Here is a 21,354-nt window from a genome sequence, read left to right as displayed (position 1 = left end):
AATCTTCGATCTACAGCAAATCCCAGACTGGAAATGACAAAATATGTTTCTTACTGTGGTCATTTTGGTAAATCATTTGTAATACCATAAGAGTTTACAAATAATATTTAAAAATAATGAAACAGTGAATTACAGGAAGTGCCCTGCCCTTTGTTTCTATCGGTAACATGACTGCACAAACTGCACAAAATATTCCTATCAGACCATACACCCAGACTGCAGCTGTCAATGATCTGTCCAGTAAAACCTGGAAAGAAGGATAATAAAAATACAATTATTATGTAAATACAGAATTACACCAAGTAAACTGTTTATAATTATGCAAACATGCATTCAGTCTCATTTGATCAGACATAGTTTCCTGGTACAGTGACTCAGAAACATCCATGTACCCCAAAAAATGCATTTGAAATGCATTGTGAATTCATTTCTTCTGCATCTGCATTTTAGCTCAAATCTCATAATTTAACATTCATTATCTCATCATTTATTGTTCATTACCTTGTCCATATTAACTACAATCTCATCTTTTACTGTCTATCTCATCATTTTCTGCAATACTTTTTCAGTCATGCATATATATATATATATATATATATATATATATATATATATATATATATATATATACACACATACACACACATGTATTTAGTATGTACACTGTATCAATGATATACCATGAGATGTATAAATTATTCATTAAAAAAGTTTCCTTTTAATTAAAAATTTATACAATGAGTGGTATATCATTGATACAGCCTACATACTATACATATATTTTATTTATATCACATACGAATACACATATTTGCACTTTGAATGGAGTTACGATATGCTCCGGGCAACTGTATATTGACTGAGTGAATGAACTCCTCTATTTTTATTCACATTTATTAAATCAAAATAAGACATGATTCAAACATGAAATGTGGTTTTTATGAAGAAAGTAGTGCACTTCAAACACAGTTAGCTCCTTGTACACTGAACCTGAACTGTCAGGTATTCATGTACTGGCGTATGGAAATTAGCATGGAATAGGAACTAAGCGAAATGACGAAGCAACAAGAGGTAATTAAAATATTTTAACATATTGACAGTTCATCTGAGTCATTATTCTGCTTTAACATTCCTAAAGACTATAAAATTCTCTCTCTCTGTCTCGCTCTCCCATTTGGATGGTTTGACTAAATTTTACCATCATTCATAGGTAAAGAGACATCATCATATGACACAAGCTAAAATCCCCAATGCTTGTATTTTCATGGATTTTTGCCCATATCTAGCTATGATAATCCAGAGAGAGAGAGAGAGGGGTGCAGGGGCGACCATTTGTACATTTTTATATTAAATAATTAATAATTGATTTTTAGAACATTATAATAGCTTTAAAAACCAACAACAACAAAGAATTAAATATGTTACAGTTTGTATGCCTTGTAACTGATAAATTTAACATATTGGCCTAGTGTCGACTGGCTACTGCAACTATGTATCATTGATATTATGAACAATGTAGATGGATCCCAAGGAAAGCATACACATACCCAATACGACAAACCAGATTACTGTAGGTTACTTGGTACAAGTTCAGTTTTAATGTTTTCATCAAGCACAATGTTTTTTCTCACTCACTCCAACTTTTTGCTTACTATGTCCCTTGCGCATGAGATGGGAGAGGGGAATGGAAAAAAGAAAGTATTTCGATGAGATTGTGTACCATTTTAATTTCATTTAGAAAACAGACTATTAATACTTTTTATTGTTATTTTCCTATGTCATTTATGATTAATGAATGAGTAGAAATTCATCACTGATCTATAGGCCTGCAGTTGAAAGAATGTTTAAATATTATATATATATGTGTGTGTGTGATTTGGATTTTTAATGTAGCTTTTAACAATTTTTCAGTCATATCGCTACGATGTCTGTAGTGTGTCAGTTTATAGTGATGTCTAGCACTCGGGCATCATGCCACAGACATGTAGCATGATGTCCCACCCAGTCACATTATCCTGACACCAGGCCGACTAGTCCCAACACTAACCTCTTAATGCTGAGCGCCAAGCGAGGCAGCTGTTAGTACCATTTTTGTAAGTCATTGGTATGACTCAGCTGGGGATCTAACCCACAACCTCCCGCATCTGAGGCGGACACTCTAACCACTAGGCCACCGGAGCGGTCATATATATATATCTATATTTAGACTGGAGTTCAACTATATTATAAGCTCCTGTCCAGTTTCAATTATTTCATATTCAGAATTGAAGAATTTTTTAATGAAATTCAAAGTCAATTGTACACACTACTTCAATTTTTTGTGGAATACACAAATGGCGATCCATTTTGTCAAGTTTCAGCCACACAATCACAACACTAAGTGAAAGTTCAGATTTGTGAGAGAGAGATGGAAGAAAAAGAAAGATACAAAATACATGAATCGATGGGCCCAGCTTACCTTAGTGTATTTCATTGTTTTCAAATCATGAAAGTGTAAACAATTTCGGATTGACAAGTATTTAGGGTTTATCAATATCCTACGCTACTCTGATGTCAAAGGTTAAACTCTATATTTATGTCTTGAATATATTTTATTATTGTCATTGTTATGGGTTTCAAGCCATTTTTTGGCTGTTTAGTATTAAACATATACTGTCCTCCCCAATGCCATGACATTTGTCCTCGAATGTCATCCAGACTCACCTCTCAAAGCAGTCGAAACCCATTTCCAACCTGGACACCAGCTACTCCGAGTCGGACAAGCAGGAGACAAATTCTAACAATCGCTGTCAGGAATAGAACCCAGTCTGTCTCTCTCATGGTCTTATGCATGTCTTCTATCTCATACAGGGAAGCGAATTGAATCTCTTATTTTTAAAGCCAAAACCAATTCTGTTATGATACTGTATCAATAAAATGGCCTTGTTAACAGTGTGATCTTCATTTGGTTGTCATCAGCACGTGCATATGTAAAGACTCAAGTCTTATCAATAAAGATAATATCATGATGCTTTTGTTGTTGTTGTTGTGGGGTTTAATGCCATATTTCAGCACACGATAGGCTATGCATGATGGTCAGTATTAATGGAGGAGGAAGAACCCGGGAAAACCCCGAGAAGAACCACCGACCCATGAGAAGCTACTGGCAAGCTTTCTCACACACCCACAATAGCCGAATCCTAGACTTGAACCCACGCAGACAGAGCTGAGATGGCAGTGATCCATAACGGAGAGCGCTTTAGACCACTCGGCCACTCGGGACCCCATAACATGATGCAAGAATGTAATGCTTTGTTCATCTTTGTAAGCAATCAAACACAAAACTCCAGCTCTCATTAGGAACTGTTGTTGTCATTGTTGTTGTTGTTGTAGGGTTTAACACCATTTTTCAGCACACAATAAGCCCTACATGGCGGCCAGTATTAATGGAGGAGGAAGAACCCTGGAAAACCCCGGAAAGAACAACCGACCCATGAGGAGCTACTGGAAAGCTTTCTCACATACCCACATTGGCCGAATCCAAGACTTGAACCCACGCAGACAGAAGTGAGATGGCAGTGATCCGTAATGGAGAGCGCTTTAGACCACTCGGCCACTCAGGGCCCCCTCATTAGGAACTGAAATTCCATTTTTATTTTATCTGACACAGAGAAAAACATCATAACAAGAAAAAAGATGCCTTCTAAATTACTTTTGTTTAACGTTTTAATAACTATGCTAATAATGTTTGCACTGAAAATTTAGGTTAACAAGGGTAAGTACCCAAAATTAATATTGTGAACATAAAAACAGTTCTTATATATATGAATTTGGACATGCTTTCCAAATTTCATTTATCTATATCCATATTTTTAGGTTAATTGTGCTAAAAGTACATAAACACACACACACACACACACACACACATATATATAATGGTTTGTATGGATGTACAAAATTATGATACCCAAATCAAATCAAATGCTACTGCAACTGATATAGGTTGTCTTAAAACTGTCTAACTTATTCAACTGTGCTAGACAGCATGATGCAGGACATGCAAAATGCTAAATAAAAAATAAGCACACCTGCTAATTAGTGAAGCATTTACTTACAATAACAAATAGCTATGTCACTTTCCAGAGAAAAAGATTTAGTTGTTGTTGTTGTTGTAGGGTTTAATGCCATTTTCAGCACATGATAGGCTACACATGGCGGCCAGTATTAATGGTGGAGGAAGAACCCGGAAAACCCCCAGAAAGAACCACCAACCCACGAGAAGCTACTGGCAATCTTTCTCACATACCCACATTAGCCGAATCCAAGACTCTAACCCATGCAGACAGAGGTGAGATGGCAGTGATCTGTAACGGAGAGCACTTTAGACCACTCGGCCACTTGGGGCCCCAAAAGATTTAGTAATTAGAACATCATTACACAATAAATCAAACAAAGTCTGGCAGCAGTCCAATTTAATGTTGATTCAGCATTGCTTATTTACAGACATGATTTTGGTATTCCACAAAAAAGCTGAAAATTTGAAAGGGGGGTTTGGGGGTCTTCCCCCAACAGGGTCTTGAGGGGCAGCTCCCCTGATCTGGGGGTCCAGGAGACTGAAGGCCCCCGGCCAAAAATGCATTTTACAATCATAAAAACTGTTCCTGGTGCAACTTATGGTCGTAATATATAACAAAATTATCATTTGAAAAACTAACAAACTTACAAAAATGTTCAACTTGAATATTTTCACAATATTTATTGTCCCATGAATTTGTTCTCCAATACTATTGGTGCTTAAGTTATTTCATGTGCATGTCAGTGTTCACATCGTAATTAAGTCACAATAATTTCTCAAGTTTTGCAGCAAATATATTATACTTCTCTCTTTTCATAACAAATCTGTAAAATAAACACCCAAGTATATGAAGTATATACAAATAATCCCATACATTCACTTGTCTTTTTCTCCAATGGACACAACCTGTTGATACGCCAGTCGAGCTCTTTTGCAGCTTTGGCAAAGATTTCTTTAGCCTTCCTTTTTGACTTTTGTTTTGGCTCAATGTGAATCGTTTCTTTTCCTTCTCAATGAGAGTCTTTTTCCTTCAAGCTGGTGCTTGTATTGGCGACATGCAGTGTGCATATTCTGACAGAGAGCTACATCTGTTCTCTCATGCAAGAAATCTTTCTTCTTATAGTAATTAATTGGCAGTTTTTCCAGATGCTTTCTGAGCTTCAATTTTTCCATATGCAGCTTCCAAACTCTTCCAACTGCGATTATCGTAGAGCAGAGGTCACAAAATGCCAGTCCTCAAGCATTCAGTTTTCTTATAAACTGACCAACTAAATTTCTGTTGACTTTTCGCTCCAGCCATTCTTATTTCCATACGTTTTTTAAACCATTACTAAACTTCTCATGACATGGTCTCTCTCAACATCTCAGGATGCCATGTTTTACAAGCATGCTTCTTCTTTCCATTGCCATCAGTTTCCATTATACGAAGATTCAATGGATGAATTTAAACCTTTCACCAATCAGAATACTCTTTAAGAGACTCATGTGCTAACTAATATAAGGAACAAATAAGTTACAAGGGTCGTTGTAGAATGGGACCGAACAGACCATTTAAAAAAAACAGATCAGAGATGATTAAAAAAATGGACTATATCAAGAAAAATCGGATTCAAGTCAGGAGAAAAGTGAAATTCCCCTTTAAAATGGTGAAAAATCATGTATGTTAATTAACAGCTGGTGATAAGTAGGTGGAATTTGGAGATTCATCAGTAATTGGCACAAGGATTTCTTTCTCATGATTTAAACAGTCTCTTATAATTTGTCTCCTGAACACAAATTTTATCCAAATTCTGTTGTTATGGCAACAGAGCCTTCCAAAGCATTAAATGTCATAAATGTTTGAGCAAAAGATTATGATTATACAATATATATTGGGTTTATTTTATCGCAATTTTATATCAAATTTTTAAACAAAGTCAAACAAGTGATTAATTACAAAATTAATAAACCCTGTTATAAACATTTTGTTTTGTTCAGCACAATCACAATATGCAGGAATGATGTTTTACCTGGGCTAGAAAAGGTGTAATCATGGCTCCCACACGGGCAAATGCAGATGATACACCAAGACCTAGTGTCCGTATTGTGGTCGGATACACCTGTAATTAAGATCAGAAAATTAAAGGATATACATAATCTTCTTTAGATCGCTGTACCTAAAAGAGTCATTCACACACAGGCGACCATAAGACATAATTCAGCATATAAAACAGTAATTATTACACTAAAATCATAATGGTTGGCAAGTACAATATATAGCTGCTATTAAGTCCAAATGCATAATGGCCAGCAGATCAGGCTAGAGTTTTGTTTGTTCTTTTGATTGCACCAAACAAAATGCACAGTCCCAGATCGGCTGGAACATTAAGTGATGGCTGATCTGGGAATGTGCAGTCTGCAGTGGTATGTCATTATTTCCACCCTTTATCTAGGGGATATTCAATTTGTCTGTCCATCATCAATAATTCTGAACTACAGAGTGGACATTTACCAACCAAACATGGCACATATGCTGCACATGTGGTGACCAACTTTAAGAGCAATATGATTTTGGAGCCAATCCTGGGTGGGGGATAATGGTCAAATACTGTATATATTCACTGCACACACCCATATAATGCACTGGCAAATCTGGGTCAATGCAGTTTGTCAGGAGTACTCAGTAGAACAAACAACATAGACCTGGATGTGCCAGTGCATTATGTGATGGCAGATTAGAGTCTATTTTTTTGCAGTTGGATTTGACTTATATGCAAGTATATATGGTGTATGAAATTTGTAATTACAATAAGATTTTGACCAGACTGTGCACATATATTAAAAGAAGAAGGATACATACCGTACGCAAATATTCTGTTTTTTTTTACCCCTGGGTTATTGTTGTGAGTGGAAGGGATTGGAGAAAAACATAATATATGCAACAAATGTTTGGTTACAACCCTGAGTCATGGTCCTGTAAGGTGGGGATGGGGAAAATATAATTTAAAAAAAACACTGGGATTTGACAAGGTGAGGGGGCCATCCAAATAAATATAGTATACAACTGCATTTGCACGCTTAAAAAGAAGACAATGGGGCAACAAAACTCTAACAAAACAAATCTATTTATTCTTGTGCATTAAGAATGCACAGGAATTCTATGATCCTACCATTTAATACACATTCATAAGAGTTTTAATGCATTTATTGCCACCAACTCCTCCAAGATTTTTCTGAGTTACTGTAAATGTGCACAGTTGCACTCTCCAAAGAACAAAATGGTGAAATTTGTGTCCAAAACAAACCTATTCTTAACTTTCACATGCAACATACATAACTTAAGTCTCCAATATAATTTCCCTTGCACTCACTTCTTTACATGCTTCAAACTTTCACAGAAGGATATTACAAAGAACGACTTTAACTACCTCCGATGTGTAGATGTAGACGAAGTTAAACATTCCTGAAGAGAAACCTCGCACCATGAATATGAAGAGAGTAAGGACCTCCTGGGAAACAGGCAGTTGTAATAGGATGAAGAACAAGCCACACCCAAACATATTCATGGCCCCTGTCCAGCGGCGGCCAATCACATCAATGAGAAATATGTTGAGTGGTAAGGCTGAAAAAATTTAAATGTTTAGATTAAATTGAGCTAAATCCACTGAAAACAAGCCCCTAAATTGACGAAATTTGTATCTTACGTACAGTGGAATGAATAAAAAAGGGAAAAAAGAGAAGAAATTTAAAAAATACTGACTTACATTGATACTTTGCAAAAAGCAGAAATTTATAAATCCAGTTGAAATGTTTCATCCTACTGTGTGTCTGTCAAACAGGGATAATAGGTATTTCAACTAATGAAAAGATTTATCTGACATTCCAAAATAAAAATGTATATGATTTTTACAAACAATATAAGCAAAGACATGCTGTGGAGATCCAAAACAAAACAACTAAGGATGTAAAAAATTTAATATTTGATCTAAGAACATGAAGTACCAGTATATCATACCTAACCTCATGTTCATTAACAGTAGACCGTTCTGGTGGCCTAGTGGGTAGATCATCCACTCTGGATGCAGGACATCACAGGTTCAAACCCCAGCTGAGCCATAGCAAAGACCAATAAAAATGATACTAACAGTTGCCTCACCTGGCACTTACCATTAAGAGGCTAATGTTAGGACTGGTCGGCCTGGTGTCAAAATAATGTGACTGGGTGGGTCATCATGCTACATGTCTGCAGCATGATGCCCCAGTGCTAGACATCACAACAAACTGCCACACTGTAGACATCATAGCAATATGACTGAAAAATTGTTAAAGCTATGCTAAAAATCCAAATCACACTGTTCATTAACAGTACATCATACCTAACCTCATGTTCATTAAAAGTACATCATACCAAACCTCATGTTCATTAAGATACATTGCACCTAACCTCACATTCACTACCAGTACATCATACCTAATGTCATCTTCAGTAACAGTACATTATACCTAACCTCATGTTCATTAACAGTGCATCACACCTAACCTCATCTTCATTAATGGTACATCATACCTAACATCATTTTTATTAACATTACACTGCACCTAACCTCAAATTCATTAACAGTACATCATGTCTAACCTCATGTTTATTAACAGCACATCAAACCTAACCTATATTCATTAATAGTACATCATGCCTAACCTCATGTTTATCAACATTACACTGCACCTAACCTCATATTCATTAAAAGTACATCATGCCTAACCTCATGTTTATTAACATTACATTGCACCTAACCTCATATTCATTAACAGTACATCATGCCTAACCTCATGTTTATTAACATTACATTGCACCTAACCTCATATTCATTAACAGTACATCATGCCTAACCTCATGTTTATTAACATTACATTGCACCTAACCTCATATTCATTAATAGTACATCCTATCTAACCTCATATTCATTAATAGTACATTATACCTGACCTCATATTCATTTTCAGTACATTATATATAACCATATGCTCATTAATTGTACAATACACCTAAGTGTACTACCAGTATGTTGTACCTAACCACAAGTTCACTATCAGTAAACCTAACCTCAAGTTCATTTACAGTAAAATGTACCTAACATCACATATATTACCAGTACACTGTACCTAGTCTGATGTTCACTACCAGTTTATCATACCTAACTTCAGGTTCACTACCAGTATGTCATACCTAACTTCAGGTTCACCACACCTAACTTCAGGTTCACTACCAGTATGTCATACCTAACTTCAGGTTCACCATACCTAACTTCAGGTTCACTACCAGTATGTCATATATAACTTCAGATTTACTACCAGTAAATTGTACACCTAACCTCAAGTTCATCAGTAGCTCCTTCATGCAGCAAACATTGGTAAAAGAAAGAAGCTAAATAAACAAGTTTATTCTCTTGCAGTATACAAAATAACAAATTAAATGAGTCATAATTTTACCTTATAAGAGTTCAATCAACCTAGTTTTACCTCTCAAATTATACAAGGATGAAGAGTTCATCCTTGTGGTTTATGCTAAAACTCAAACTCAAACATTTTATTGCACAAATTATTTTCAAACAAGTAAATATTGTGTGCAATTAATACAAATGTAAAAGTCCATTTATCTGAACCATAAATATTCAAAATGTTCTCTGACCTTAGCAGAACCAACATCCTCTACCTTTTTCATACAATGGTTAATAACAGAACCAAATATCTGCATATCCAATCCATGTATTCTCTGGAAATGTGGAATAAATAATTTTTATTGTAGTTTAGACTGTACAGACCAAGTCTCTAGAGCACAGGTAATGGGAGAAATACTACATCTGTAAGGTAACATTGTATTCTACACATTTTCCAGTCTACTTGATACTATTAATAGCTTAAAACAAAACATATCTCATTAGTGTCATTGTCAAGGGAACTGAAAAGTGAATGATGTAGGAGACTAATCAATTATATCTCATTAGTGTTACTGTCAAGGGAACTGAAAAGTGAATGATGTAGGAGACTAATCAATCATATCTCATTAGTGTTATTGTCAAGGGAACTGAAAAGTGAATGATGTAGGAGACTAATCAATCATATCTCATTAGTGTTATTGTCAAGGGAATTGAAACGTGAATGATGTAGGAGACTAATCAATCATATCTCATTAGTGTTATTGTCAAGGGAACTGAAAAGTGAATGATGTAGGAGACTAATCAATCATATCTCTTTAGTGTTATTGTCAAGGAAATTGAAAAGTGAATGATGTAGGAGACTAATCAATCATATCTCATTAGTGTTATTGTCAAGGGAACTGAAAAGTGAATGATGTAGGAGACTAATCAATCATATCTCTTTAGTGTTATTGTCAAGGAAATTGAAAGTGAATGATGTAGGAGACTAATCAATCATATCTCATTAGTGTTATTGTCAAGGGAATTGAAAGTGAATGATGTAGGAGACTAATCAATCATATCTCATTAGTGTTATTGTCAAGGGAACTGAAAAGTGAATGATGTAGGAGACTAATCAATCATATCTCATTAGTGTTATTGTCAAGGGAACTGGAAAGTGAATGATGTAGGAGACTAATCAATCATATCTCTTTAGTGTTATTGTCAAGGGAATTGAAAAGTGAATGATGTAGGAGAATCATATCTCGTTAGTGTTATTGTCAAGTGAACTGAAAAGTGAATGACATAGGAGACTAATCAATCATATCTCATTAGTGTTATTTTATTGTCTAGGGAATTGAAAAGTGAATGATGTAGGAGACTAATCAACCATATCTCTTTAGAGTTATTGTCAAGGGAATTGAAAATTGAATGATGTAGGAGACTAATCAATCATATCTCATTAGTGTTATTTTATTGTCAAGGGAATTGAAAAGTGAATGATGTAGGAGACTAATCAACTATATCTCATTAGTGTTATTGTCAAGGGAATTGAAAAGTGAATGATGTAGGAGACTAATCAACTATATCTCTTTAGAGTTATTGTCAAGTGAACTGAAAAGTGAATGATGTAGGAGACTAATCAATCATATCTCATTAGTGTTATTGTCAAGGGAATTGAAACGTGAATGATGTAGGAGACTAATTAACCATATCTCATTAGTGTCATTGTCAAGGGAACTGAAAAGTGAATGATGTAGGAGACTAATTAACCATATCTCATTAGTGTTATTTTATTGTCAAGGGAACTGAAAAGTGAATGATGTAGGAGACTAATCAATCATATCTCTTTAGTGTTATTGTCAAGGGAATTGAAAAGTGAATGATGTAGGAGAATCATATCTCGTTAGTGTTATTGTCAAGTGAACTGAAAAGTGAATGACGTAGGAGACTAATCAATCATATCTCATTAGTGTTATTTTATTGTCTAGGGAATTGAAAAGTGAATGATGTAGGAGGCTAATCAACCATATCTCTTTAGAGTTATTGTCAAGGGAATTGAAAAGTGAATGATGTAGGAGACTAATCAATCATATCTCATTAGTGTTATTTTATTGTCAAGGGAATTGAAAAGTGAATGATGTAGGAGACTAATCAACTATATCTCATTAGTGTTATTGTCAAGGGAATTGAAAAGTGAATGATGTAGGAGACTAATCAACTATATCTCTTTAGAGTTATTGTCAAGTGAACTGAAAAGTGAATGATGTAGGAGACTAATCAATCATATCTCATTAGTGTTATTGTCAAGGGAATTGAAACGTGAATGATGTAGGAGACTAATTAACCATATCTCATTAGTGTCATTGTCAAGGGAACTGAAAAGTGAATGATGTAGGAGACTAATTAACCATATCTCATTAGTGTTATTTTATTGTCAAGGGAACTGAAAAGTGAATGATGTAGGATACTAATCAAACATCCACAATACTAGGCAGCAAGAAACAGTTTTTAGCAACAACTGCAGTCAAGGATGTACTGCCTCACCTCTGAAACCACCCCTTGTCAGAATGAAGCTTCATAACTATCAACATGTGTACATTTTCAAACACAAACGAAAATGAAGAGAACCAATCAGTGAAACAATAATATGTGTCTTCAATGATACATACCCAATTATAATACCTCAGGCACATATCCACTACTTTGCAAACCCAGCTCTCCTAAAGGTGGAAGTCATATGTTAGCAGTGTCACCTTGAAAAAAGGAATTAACTCCCTTGTTCCCATTAGATGGCTACCCATATCTTGGATGTCAACAGTTAAGCAAAACCTATAATAGGATGCTTGCATTTGCTAGGAAGGGTGGGAGGGATAGATTGTTACATGCTCCAGTAAGTGTTTTCAAAGAGGCATACTTTACTAACAAATTTTCTTTCTCCATCAAATATATTACCCAATGAAACTAACAGAAAGAAATGTGAAGAAAAAATAGAATACAAACAAATTTCACCAGAAAATATGCAAATGTTGTATACGCCAGGCATAACAGCCTTTTGACTCACTGTATCACTGAAATGGACAACATTAAATACAAACTGCAATGGATTCTTTCTGAGACACTGCTCATGGGGGTTAAATTGGTCACATATCAGTGGACGGCTAGAGGGAACGAGGGGAGTTAATATGTAAGAGTTACTTCTCTTATCTATAAGATATAGAGGTGGAAAGACATTTTTCCGTTATTCTGGGAGGGCTGGATTCTTAATTAATTTGACTATAAATTCTTAATAAATTTGACTAAATATTCATGTTCCCAAATTTACATACCTATGAACTCTCCCATTGTTGACACAATCATTGAATTATAGTCAGCTTGTTTGAGAAGATTACATTTACACTTTCCTCCTGAAAGAGACAGACAAATAATAATGCAAAACAAACAACAGAATCTCACAGCAAACCAACATGTTAAAATATGTTTTGGAAAAACGATTTGTTTTATTCATCATAACAATGACAACAATTCACTTTTCAGTACCTTCATTTATTTTATGTCCTTTTTATATAATAAGCTTCTAAATTTAGAAATAAGTCATGCAACCAATTGCATATAATGACTAACCACATGTAATACATTTAAACAGCATAAACATGTTTTCTTCTGAGTCAGTCTTTCTACAATATGGATTCCTATATCCTCCAGACAGTCAAATGTACCTGGCAACAACCATTTTTACAGAACACGTATACCTCAACTCCTACAGCATTATCTATATTAACTGATTACCAAGTGAAAAGGAAATGTTAAGACAACAAGTCAGAGTTTCATTTGTGTCACACAGCAGTATCGATGCCTCCAGTTAAAAACAGCATTAGAAATGAAATATAGCACATTTTAGGATAAATATAGCACATTTTCAAAGATTATGACATCTTCTGTTTAAGAATATTTGTGTCTTAGTAAATTGACTCATTTTTGTCTAGTTGTACAGACAGTTTAGGATGAGAGAGACAACTCAATGTGTCATTACACAGACAATTAAAGGTAAGACAGACAACTCAAATGTGTCATTACATAGACAATTAAGGGTGAGACAGACAAGTCAAATGTGTCATTACATAGACAATTAAGGATAAGACAGGCAACTCAAAATTTTCATTACAAAGACAATTAAGGTTGAGTCAGACAAATCAAATGTGTCATTACACAAACAATTAAGGGTGAGACAGAACTCAAGTGTGTCATAACATAGTCAATAAATGGTGAGACAGATTCAGTAATGATTAGAAAAGAAAGCAGAGAATAAAGCAAGATCATCTCAAAAACCAAATCAACCTGAATATTTACTCTTTTCATTAAGCAACATGCAGAGTTATAATTTAACCTTTCTACAACGGAATAAAACTACTACTTTCATAAAATTTGCAAAAGAAAATATATGAAAAGGTTATCATATAAATTACATATTATTATTAAGCAATATAATCATAAAAGCACTGCATTTGAGTGAGTATAAATAAGTCTTGACATTTTAGTCTGCAAGTGTATGGATGATTTTGTGTAATCACATGGAAACAAGTTCAGTTCAGATAGGCTGATGGATAGACTAACGCTAATTAATGTTATCACACATGATAACAAAAGCGTAATTTTTTTCAATCATGCTAAACTAAACACTGTGAAGACTGAACCTGTTTTCTCAATATTGTGTAACTGTAAAATTTCAGCACTGGCAAGAACCATTCCGTAGTAGGACAGAGCAGTACCAAACCAAAGGACAAATATTTGCAAACTTGTCCGCAAATATGATGCCGAAAACAAATCTCTTGGATTTCCTCTAACTTCCTGCAAAAAGAAGTGAAAAATATATAGTTTTTATATAATTAAATCATTGAATCTGGTTTAAAATGCATAACCAATTAGGGGCCCCAAGTAGCCGAGTGGTCTAAAGCGCTCTCCGTTACGGATCACTGCCATCTCACTGCTGTCTGCATGGGTTCGAGTCTCGGAATCGGCCAATGTGGGTATGTGAAAAAGCTTGCCAGTAGCTTGTTGAGGGCTGGTGGTTCTTTCTGAGGATTTCCTGGGTTCTTCCTCCACCATTAATGCTGGCCGCCATGTATAGCCTATCATGTGCTGAAAAATGGCATTAAACCCTACAACAACAACAACATAACCAATTCTTCTTCCTGATCTCTGAAACACCATGTGTTAACTTTTTGACCACATCCACATGAAATAATTTTTCCTCACATGTATGAATATCTTCCAGGTAGAATCTGATACACAAGAGGTTACTTTATTCCTGTATTGCTTATCTTCCTATTAAAATTAATATGTCAAAATTATCAGAAATATTTCCATATATTATAACTTATCTTCAAAGGAAGATGACTCCATCATGAAATGCAACTGAGATGCAAGAATTTAATGTACTCAATTTAAATTTGGGTTTTGTTTTGTCTGGTTTGTTATGTTATAGCAAATCAACAAAATTAGGATGTTTAGCACTGAGGCAATTGAAGATAAAGTGCCTTGCCCAAAGACACACCATAGAAGCTGACCCAGGCCAGTCCGATAGTAGGATTCAAACCCACACCCTTTTAGTCACGAATCTGACCTGCTAACCAATGAGCCACCATTGCTCCATTAAAATTTGGGAATGAACAATCTGAAAGAAATATAATATATATGTTTATATGTTGAGAAATAGCTTCTGAAGCAGCAAAACTTCTACTGAAATGAAAAAAACATTAATTTGTAGCATTGTTACAGCTCTATGGTTTTGAACTAAGTAACAGAAAAGAGCAAAATGCAACAAGTTTTGTAAAATTAAAAAATAACTTATTTCAACAGAATACAAAGTTAAAATTTAAAATGAACTTACAATTTTTTCAAGGGGGGTGGGGTCAGGATGGTAGACCTAAATCTATATTATTCAGTGTGCTATGTATAAGTAAATAATGTACATTACTTACAACTGGTAAATGTGGTGAACGAACCAATCAACCATATAACAAGATACATATGGTAATCAACCCACCATTCAAATAATATTTTAATATGGTACAATAACCAACCAACTGCGAAGGGCAACCAAAAATTTCAATTTTAAGAGTGTTACTCTCTTACTGGTTGCACACGCTTTTTCCATTTGTAATTGATCTGGGGGGAGAATGGCATGCTACGTAAATTATGTTGCCAACCCCTGAACCAGACAACAGGCAAACATGGTTTATTAACCCACCTACCAGATAAATGGATAAATATGGTAATTAACCCAATAAAATAACAGGTAAATTTGGCACATTAACCCACCAACCAGATAACAGGCAAATACAAGACAGTAATGCACCAAAAAGATAACAGGCAAATATGGTTCATTAACCCACCTACCAGATATTAAATTGATAAATATGGTAATTACCCCACCAATCAGGTAACAGGTAGCTATAACACATTACCCACCAACCAGATAACACATGAATATGCTACATAAACCCACCAAACAGATAAAAATAAATTTGGAATGACCCGCATTATATCATTACCATTACAATACTGCACTGTATCAAACAGACCTTCGGTTGGGGAACAAGATTTACTTTACAATATGTACAGCATAATGGCTTCTATCTTTTGCATGAATATATCAAAAGCAAAACAAATAAATCCTTACAGCATCTGAGGCTGTCAGATCCCCTGGTGGCAGTTTACTGCGGTTCATTCGAGCCATTGACTCTAAAATGGGTATGGCTTTTTCTTTCCTTCCTGCTGCCACCAAATAACGAGCCGATTCTGGAATGTACTGATTGAAAAAACAAAGAATACCCTAAAATTTCAAAACAATAAGTATATACAGTAAAACCTGTTATGAGAAACCACCCCTTATGCCAGCAAAAAGCAGTCTCTCAAGACAGGTGGTCTCTCATAGCAGATTCGTACAAAAAGACCAGTTTTCAAGGTCCAGTTTCAGAACAATTTCAAGAAATATAACCACAATCATTGTACATATATTCTATTCTTTATTAATAGTTCTTGCTAAAATATTGTATGCATTCATCTAAACAAAATTATAGAGCAATAAAGATATACTTCTATCATTAAACATGAAATCACAATTATATCTGAAGAACACATATTTTAGCACATGAATCGTTTCTGAATTACTCGTTTTCCTTTATAACAACCTAAATTTGTTTTATCGATGTTTAAACCGCTTTCTGCAAGTGGTCTGCTCTTTTTCACTTTTTTCAGTTACAATAATTGTTTTCTCCAGCCTTAAAATTTGTCTCTTGTTAGTTGGGAGGTTCGTCCATATTTATTTAGGTTCTAGGTGTTAAAATTATTAGTGCTCAATTGTAATATTGAACATAAAGACGGTTTTGACTGGGTAGTGAGAAAATATGACAAATCTATACATGTGCATTGCATATCTAACAATTAATGAAATAAAAAGAAACAATTATCTCATCCAGAAACAGAACCATTTACTAAGAGACAAAAGTCAACGGCTTCATTCAAAGATGACATACAGGGATTACCTCTATAAGCAAAGTGTGTAACCCCACCACACCAACTTGAATAGATGACGGCTTTGTGATTGGGAACTTAAAATCGAGGGGAAATACAACAAACATCACAAGTCTTGAACACTATCAATCAAATCCTACAAACGATACTCTCTTGCTGGTTTAATAGACTATGGCTTTATTCACCTGCAGGCAATATGGATTAACTCTATAGACAAACAATATACGTGACCACTATGTCAACTTTGGCACTACAACAGCAATTCATGACATGTACATTAGCCTGGTTTACATATTGTAGCATCTATCACCAGCAACAATCCTTTTATTAAATATTCCTTTGATATTTGCTTTTGATCAGAACAATCATTACTAATCAAATGGTCGTTGTAACAACTGATTACATATAGGTCAGTGGTGTTTGTTCTCGCAATACGATTGTTGATAGGGATGCCGGGTCCTACATTCAACCCAGGAAGCATGCTAAGTGCGGGAATAATTAGTCTGGTTCCGTGCTTCTTATGCTCCCTGCATTGCTCAACCTATATGAATAGCGGAGAACAATGCAGGGAGCATATGAAGCAGGGAACCAGACTAGGAAATAATCTACATATACTTAAGTCTGGTTTAAGACAGAAACTATAAAACACTATAGGCATAGCTAAAAAAAATTCAGACATCGGTAGCCAACCTATTTGTCTAAAAAAAAAATCAATTTAGAATGGTATGAGTGGTCGTTTTTACGGGGATTAAACAAAGGTTGGTGGAGTTTATCCTTGTTTTTGCAATGCGGTCATTCATAGCAGTGACGAAATGCATATTTTGCCAAGACATTGTGGTCACTGGTCATGTTCTGCATGTGGTTGTTCCTAATAGAGCATTTGTATAACAAAATCGATCCGTACATTACGACTGTGTACGAAAAATAAAGGGATCATATCCAAACAAGGTCTACAGAACACACAATACTCGACAACCTAATGGTACTAACACACAAAATAAACATACAAATTTTGTCTCATTCTGCTCCCAACTCAAGAGTCCGTATACAATCTTTATTTTTATTACCTGATGAATGTGATCTTCCTCACATACTAGAACACTACTATATTCCATTCTCAATCAACACCTCTAAATCAATGATTCATTCTTGTTTTAATTACAATCTACATTTGCACAACAACCACATGGCTATGCAGTGTTATTTACATGCTAATTCAATGAGCTTAAAGCTTTGGTCAGGGTATTCCAGTGGAAACTGAACAGCGTGCAAGTTTCAACAGAAGAGGTCAAATCAGAGAGGCTACCAATAAGGAAACGAGGCTCTCCTTAGGGAAATCAAAAGATGTCAATGTGCTGTCAAGGCCATTGTCCATACAGATGTCGTAATTGCCAATAAAGATAACAATAGAGGAGTGTATCTTAGAATAGATTTGCAATAAAATATTAATTAGATCCGAGTAAAAATAGTACAAGCACTTAATAGATAGTATATATGAGAATCGATTTAACAGTCAACAACTTTTAAATGTATGATAGAAAATTACAAGGTTTTTATATTTTATGTTTACATGACTATAATGAAACAATAAGTCAGTAGTTGACCAATGGACTATTGTCTTCACTTTAACGTGTACTGAGATATAACTTTTGTTGGATAAGAAAACATCAAAGGGCTTCTGAGCTCAGTTTAAAATGCATGTGGTGTTTATATTGGTGACAGACTTAATAAAGAGAACTAATTTGCAATGATATTTAAGGATATGTTCTGTAAAGGCCTTTGTCCAGTTGTTAAAATACAGCAGTAGATATTTTAATGACAATAAGGGAGTTCATGCATCAATTATAGTTATTTTCTCACCAGTAAAGAAGACAAATAAGGCTGGATTGATGAATGAAAGTAGATTAACATAAGAATTGCCATTTCTATGAGAGATTACTAAAGGCCTTTCAGTATGATTATAAATGGTGATTTTTTATTTCTTGATCTCCCATTTCATTATTCACTGTGATACATGAAGTTAAAATAATAAAATGAATCAGTTTTATTTGAGGCAACAAATAGTTATGTTTTTCATTTGGTATTATATGAAACATAATCTAAGCAAAAATGTATTTGTTGTTTGACATATCTATATAGTACAATGACATTTTTTCAAAGCTGTTTGAAATGTGAAATTCTTCTTAAGTCAAATATAAAATCAAAATACATCATTTACAGGTAATAAAAGAATGGGACTTGTCTGCACATTGTAGTTTTACGTATCTATATCTTACATCAGTATTTTTTCAAAAGCCATTTGAAATGCGAACTTTCTTTTTGATTCAAATAAAGAAAACATCAAAATATGTGGTTGCAAAGTAATAAAAGAATGATATGAATTATAAATCATGATTACTTGATTTTTTAATCTCCTGTTTCATTTTTCAATGACTCAATTACAAATTTACGGAAGGTTATCCAACAGTTAGATATGTTTTAATTGAGGCAACAAATAGTGTTGTCATTTGGGATTATATCAAACATGTGTTCAGAAGAAAGAAACATAGGTATATTGTACATCAGTATTTTTTAAAGCCATTTCAAATGTAAACTTCTCTTCTTGATTCAAGCAAAAAACATAAACATAATTGGTTAAAAATTTAATAAATGAAAAGATAAGTGACCTTTCTGTGATCATAAATGGCAATTCTTTTATTTCTTAATCACTTATTTCATTTTTTGATGCCTCACTTAAGAACTTACCCAAAGTTAATCAATATTTATATCATACAATAGCAAAGCAATACTTTCGTCATTAGACGTATCTCGATCATACATTGGCATATTTTTTAAGCCACTGAAATTGGAACCTTCCTAATTTTAACATATAAAAAAACAGGTTAAAAAACAGCAATAAAACTAACATAAAACCTACCTTAATTGTATAGGATCATGATTGTTTTCTCATTAATTTTTGTAAAAACAAAATGGCATTATGGTGTTTTCAATTTTTTTCTCAAATGTAAATCTCCTTGGTAGAACTTTTACATATGATAACTTAAAGGATTTTCTGATAAAGTGCTATGTATGAAAAATTACAATACCTTTAATTAATTATTAATTTCCAGCTGGATTGTGTACAAAAAATTAAAGGGTAATATGGTAGAACTAGAACCTCATTTTAAAATTCAACAGAATTGTATCCCTTATCACAGGTTTATGTCCAAATGCTGAAAATTCTCTCCCACCCGTATAACAGACTCATGGCTACACAACTGTTAAAACATTACTGTTATTACTGACCAATTTTAATACTCGAATGATGGACACAAAAGATAAATTAAAATAAAGAGAATTGTTCTATTTTCTGCTCAAAGATCTGACAAAATTACCTTGAGAAGAATAACAATAGAAAGAGCTGGAATGGAAGACAATGCCAGCAGCCACCGCCAGCCAAGGGTAGGAAGGACCAATGATGCTAAAGTTATCTCAAATACAGTACCAGCAGCCCAAGTAATCTGCAAGTACATATTTTACTGTAACAGTCATGAATATAAAATTGATGTAATGGTGTGAAAAATATGTAGTCCAATATAATCTTTAAAATGTAAATGGATATAAACAACTGAAAATAAAAAGTAACAATAAAAAAAGTTCTTATTTTTGAAAGTATAAATATTTAGGTTTTGTAAAACAATACTTTTGCTTCAATATTTAAATTCTTTTGAGCTAGGGGTCCTATAGCTACCTGTTAATAAATATCACCCACACCCCACACCCAAAAAGAGGGCAAATTCACAGTAATTTAAATCAAATGCATTGGTGCCTCATCTGTTTTGCCTTGCTATTAGTTTAATGCTACTCTCAGTGCTCAAAGAAATTTTTTTTTTAGACAAAGGCCCACAGCCGGTGATAATAAAAATTCACAAGCCCCGCTCAAATCTCACAAGCTTAGACTCAAATCCCACAAGTTGTCACACACATCCCACAAGCCTTGACCCAAATCCCACAGGCTTGGAATAGAATTACTAAGAGCCCAAAATGTCCCCTTTTTTAATATTATATGTCATACAGCGTCACAATTGCTACACTTCAAATTCAATAGGGTAATGAAAGTGTCATAAATGTTTATCACTACATTTGTTAAAGACTGGATGGTGCTGGTTTTCAAACTTGTCTGCTGGATTCTCTGAGCAAATACTGGTCAGGAACCAATTGTTCTGGATGACCATGTTAGCACTGTCAAAGCAGCATGATACAATCTAAAGACGCAATATGCTTGTCTTTATAGAATCTTTTTGGAACTGATCATTTCATTGGAGGAGGAATGATAAGGTTATCAAGTTTAATGAAGCTGTACATGTATTATAGCTGTAATAATCACCT

The 21,354-nt window shown here is 34.3% G+C and overlaps 1 protein-coding gene across 2 annotated transcripts in view; it reads right to left on the bottom strand.

The window, feature by feature from the left end:
• LOC149776915 (putative transporter SVOPL) overlaps window positions 1–21,354 on the bottom strand; it is a 62,304-nt gene that overhangs the window by 14,443 nt on the left and 26,507 nt on the right. For both annotated transcript variants that reach the window (XM_089941627.1, XM_089941626.1), the window contains exons 8-14: window positions 20,361–20,486; window positions 16,133–16,261; window positions 14,145–14,298; window positions 12,780–12,857; window positions 7,462–7,655; window positions 6,064–6,153; window positions 134–247 (exon numbers count right to left, since the gene is read on the bottom strand). In XM_089941627.1, coding sequence (XP_089797753.1) covers window positions 134–247; window positions 6,064–6,153; window positions 7,462–7,655; window positions 12,780–12,857; window positions 14,145–14,298; window positions 16,133–16,261; window positions 20,361–20,486 — 885 coding nt within the window. The remainder of the gene's footprint in view (window positions 1–133; window positions 248–6,063; window positions 6,154–7,461; window positions 7,656–12,779; window positions 12,858–14,144; window positions 14,299–16,132; window positions 16,262–20,360; window positions 20,487–21,354) is intronic.

This window comes from Sinohyriopsis cumingii, chromosome 18 (genome assembly GCF_028554795.1).
Source record: "Sinohyriopsis cumingii isolate HCF-2022 chromosome 18, ASM2855479v2, whole genome shotgun sequence".
Taxonomy (NCBI): Eukaryota; Metazoa; Mollusca; class Bivalvia; order Unionida; family Unionidae; genus Sinohyriopsis; species Sinohyriopsis cumingii.
The sequence above is the reverse complement of the archived record's forward strand: the minus strand, read 5'-3'. Positions and strand labels throughout refer to the sequence as shown.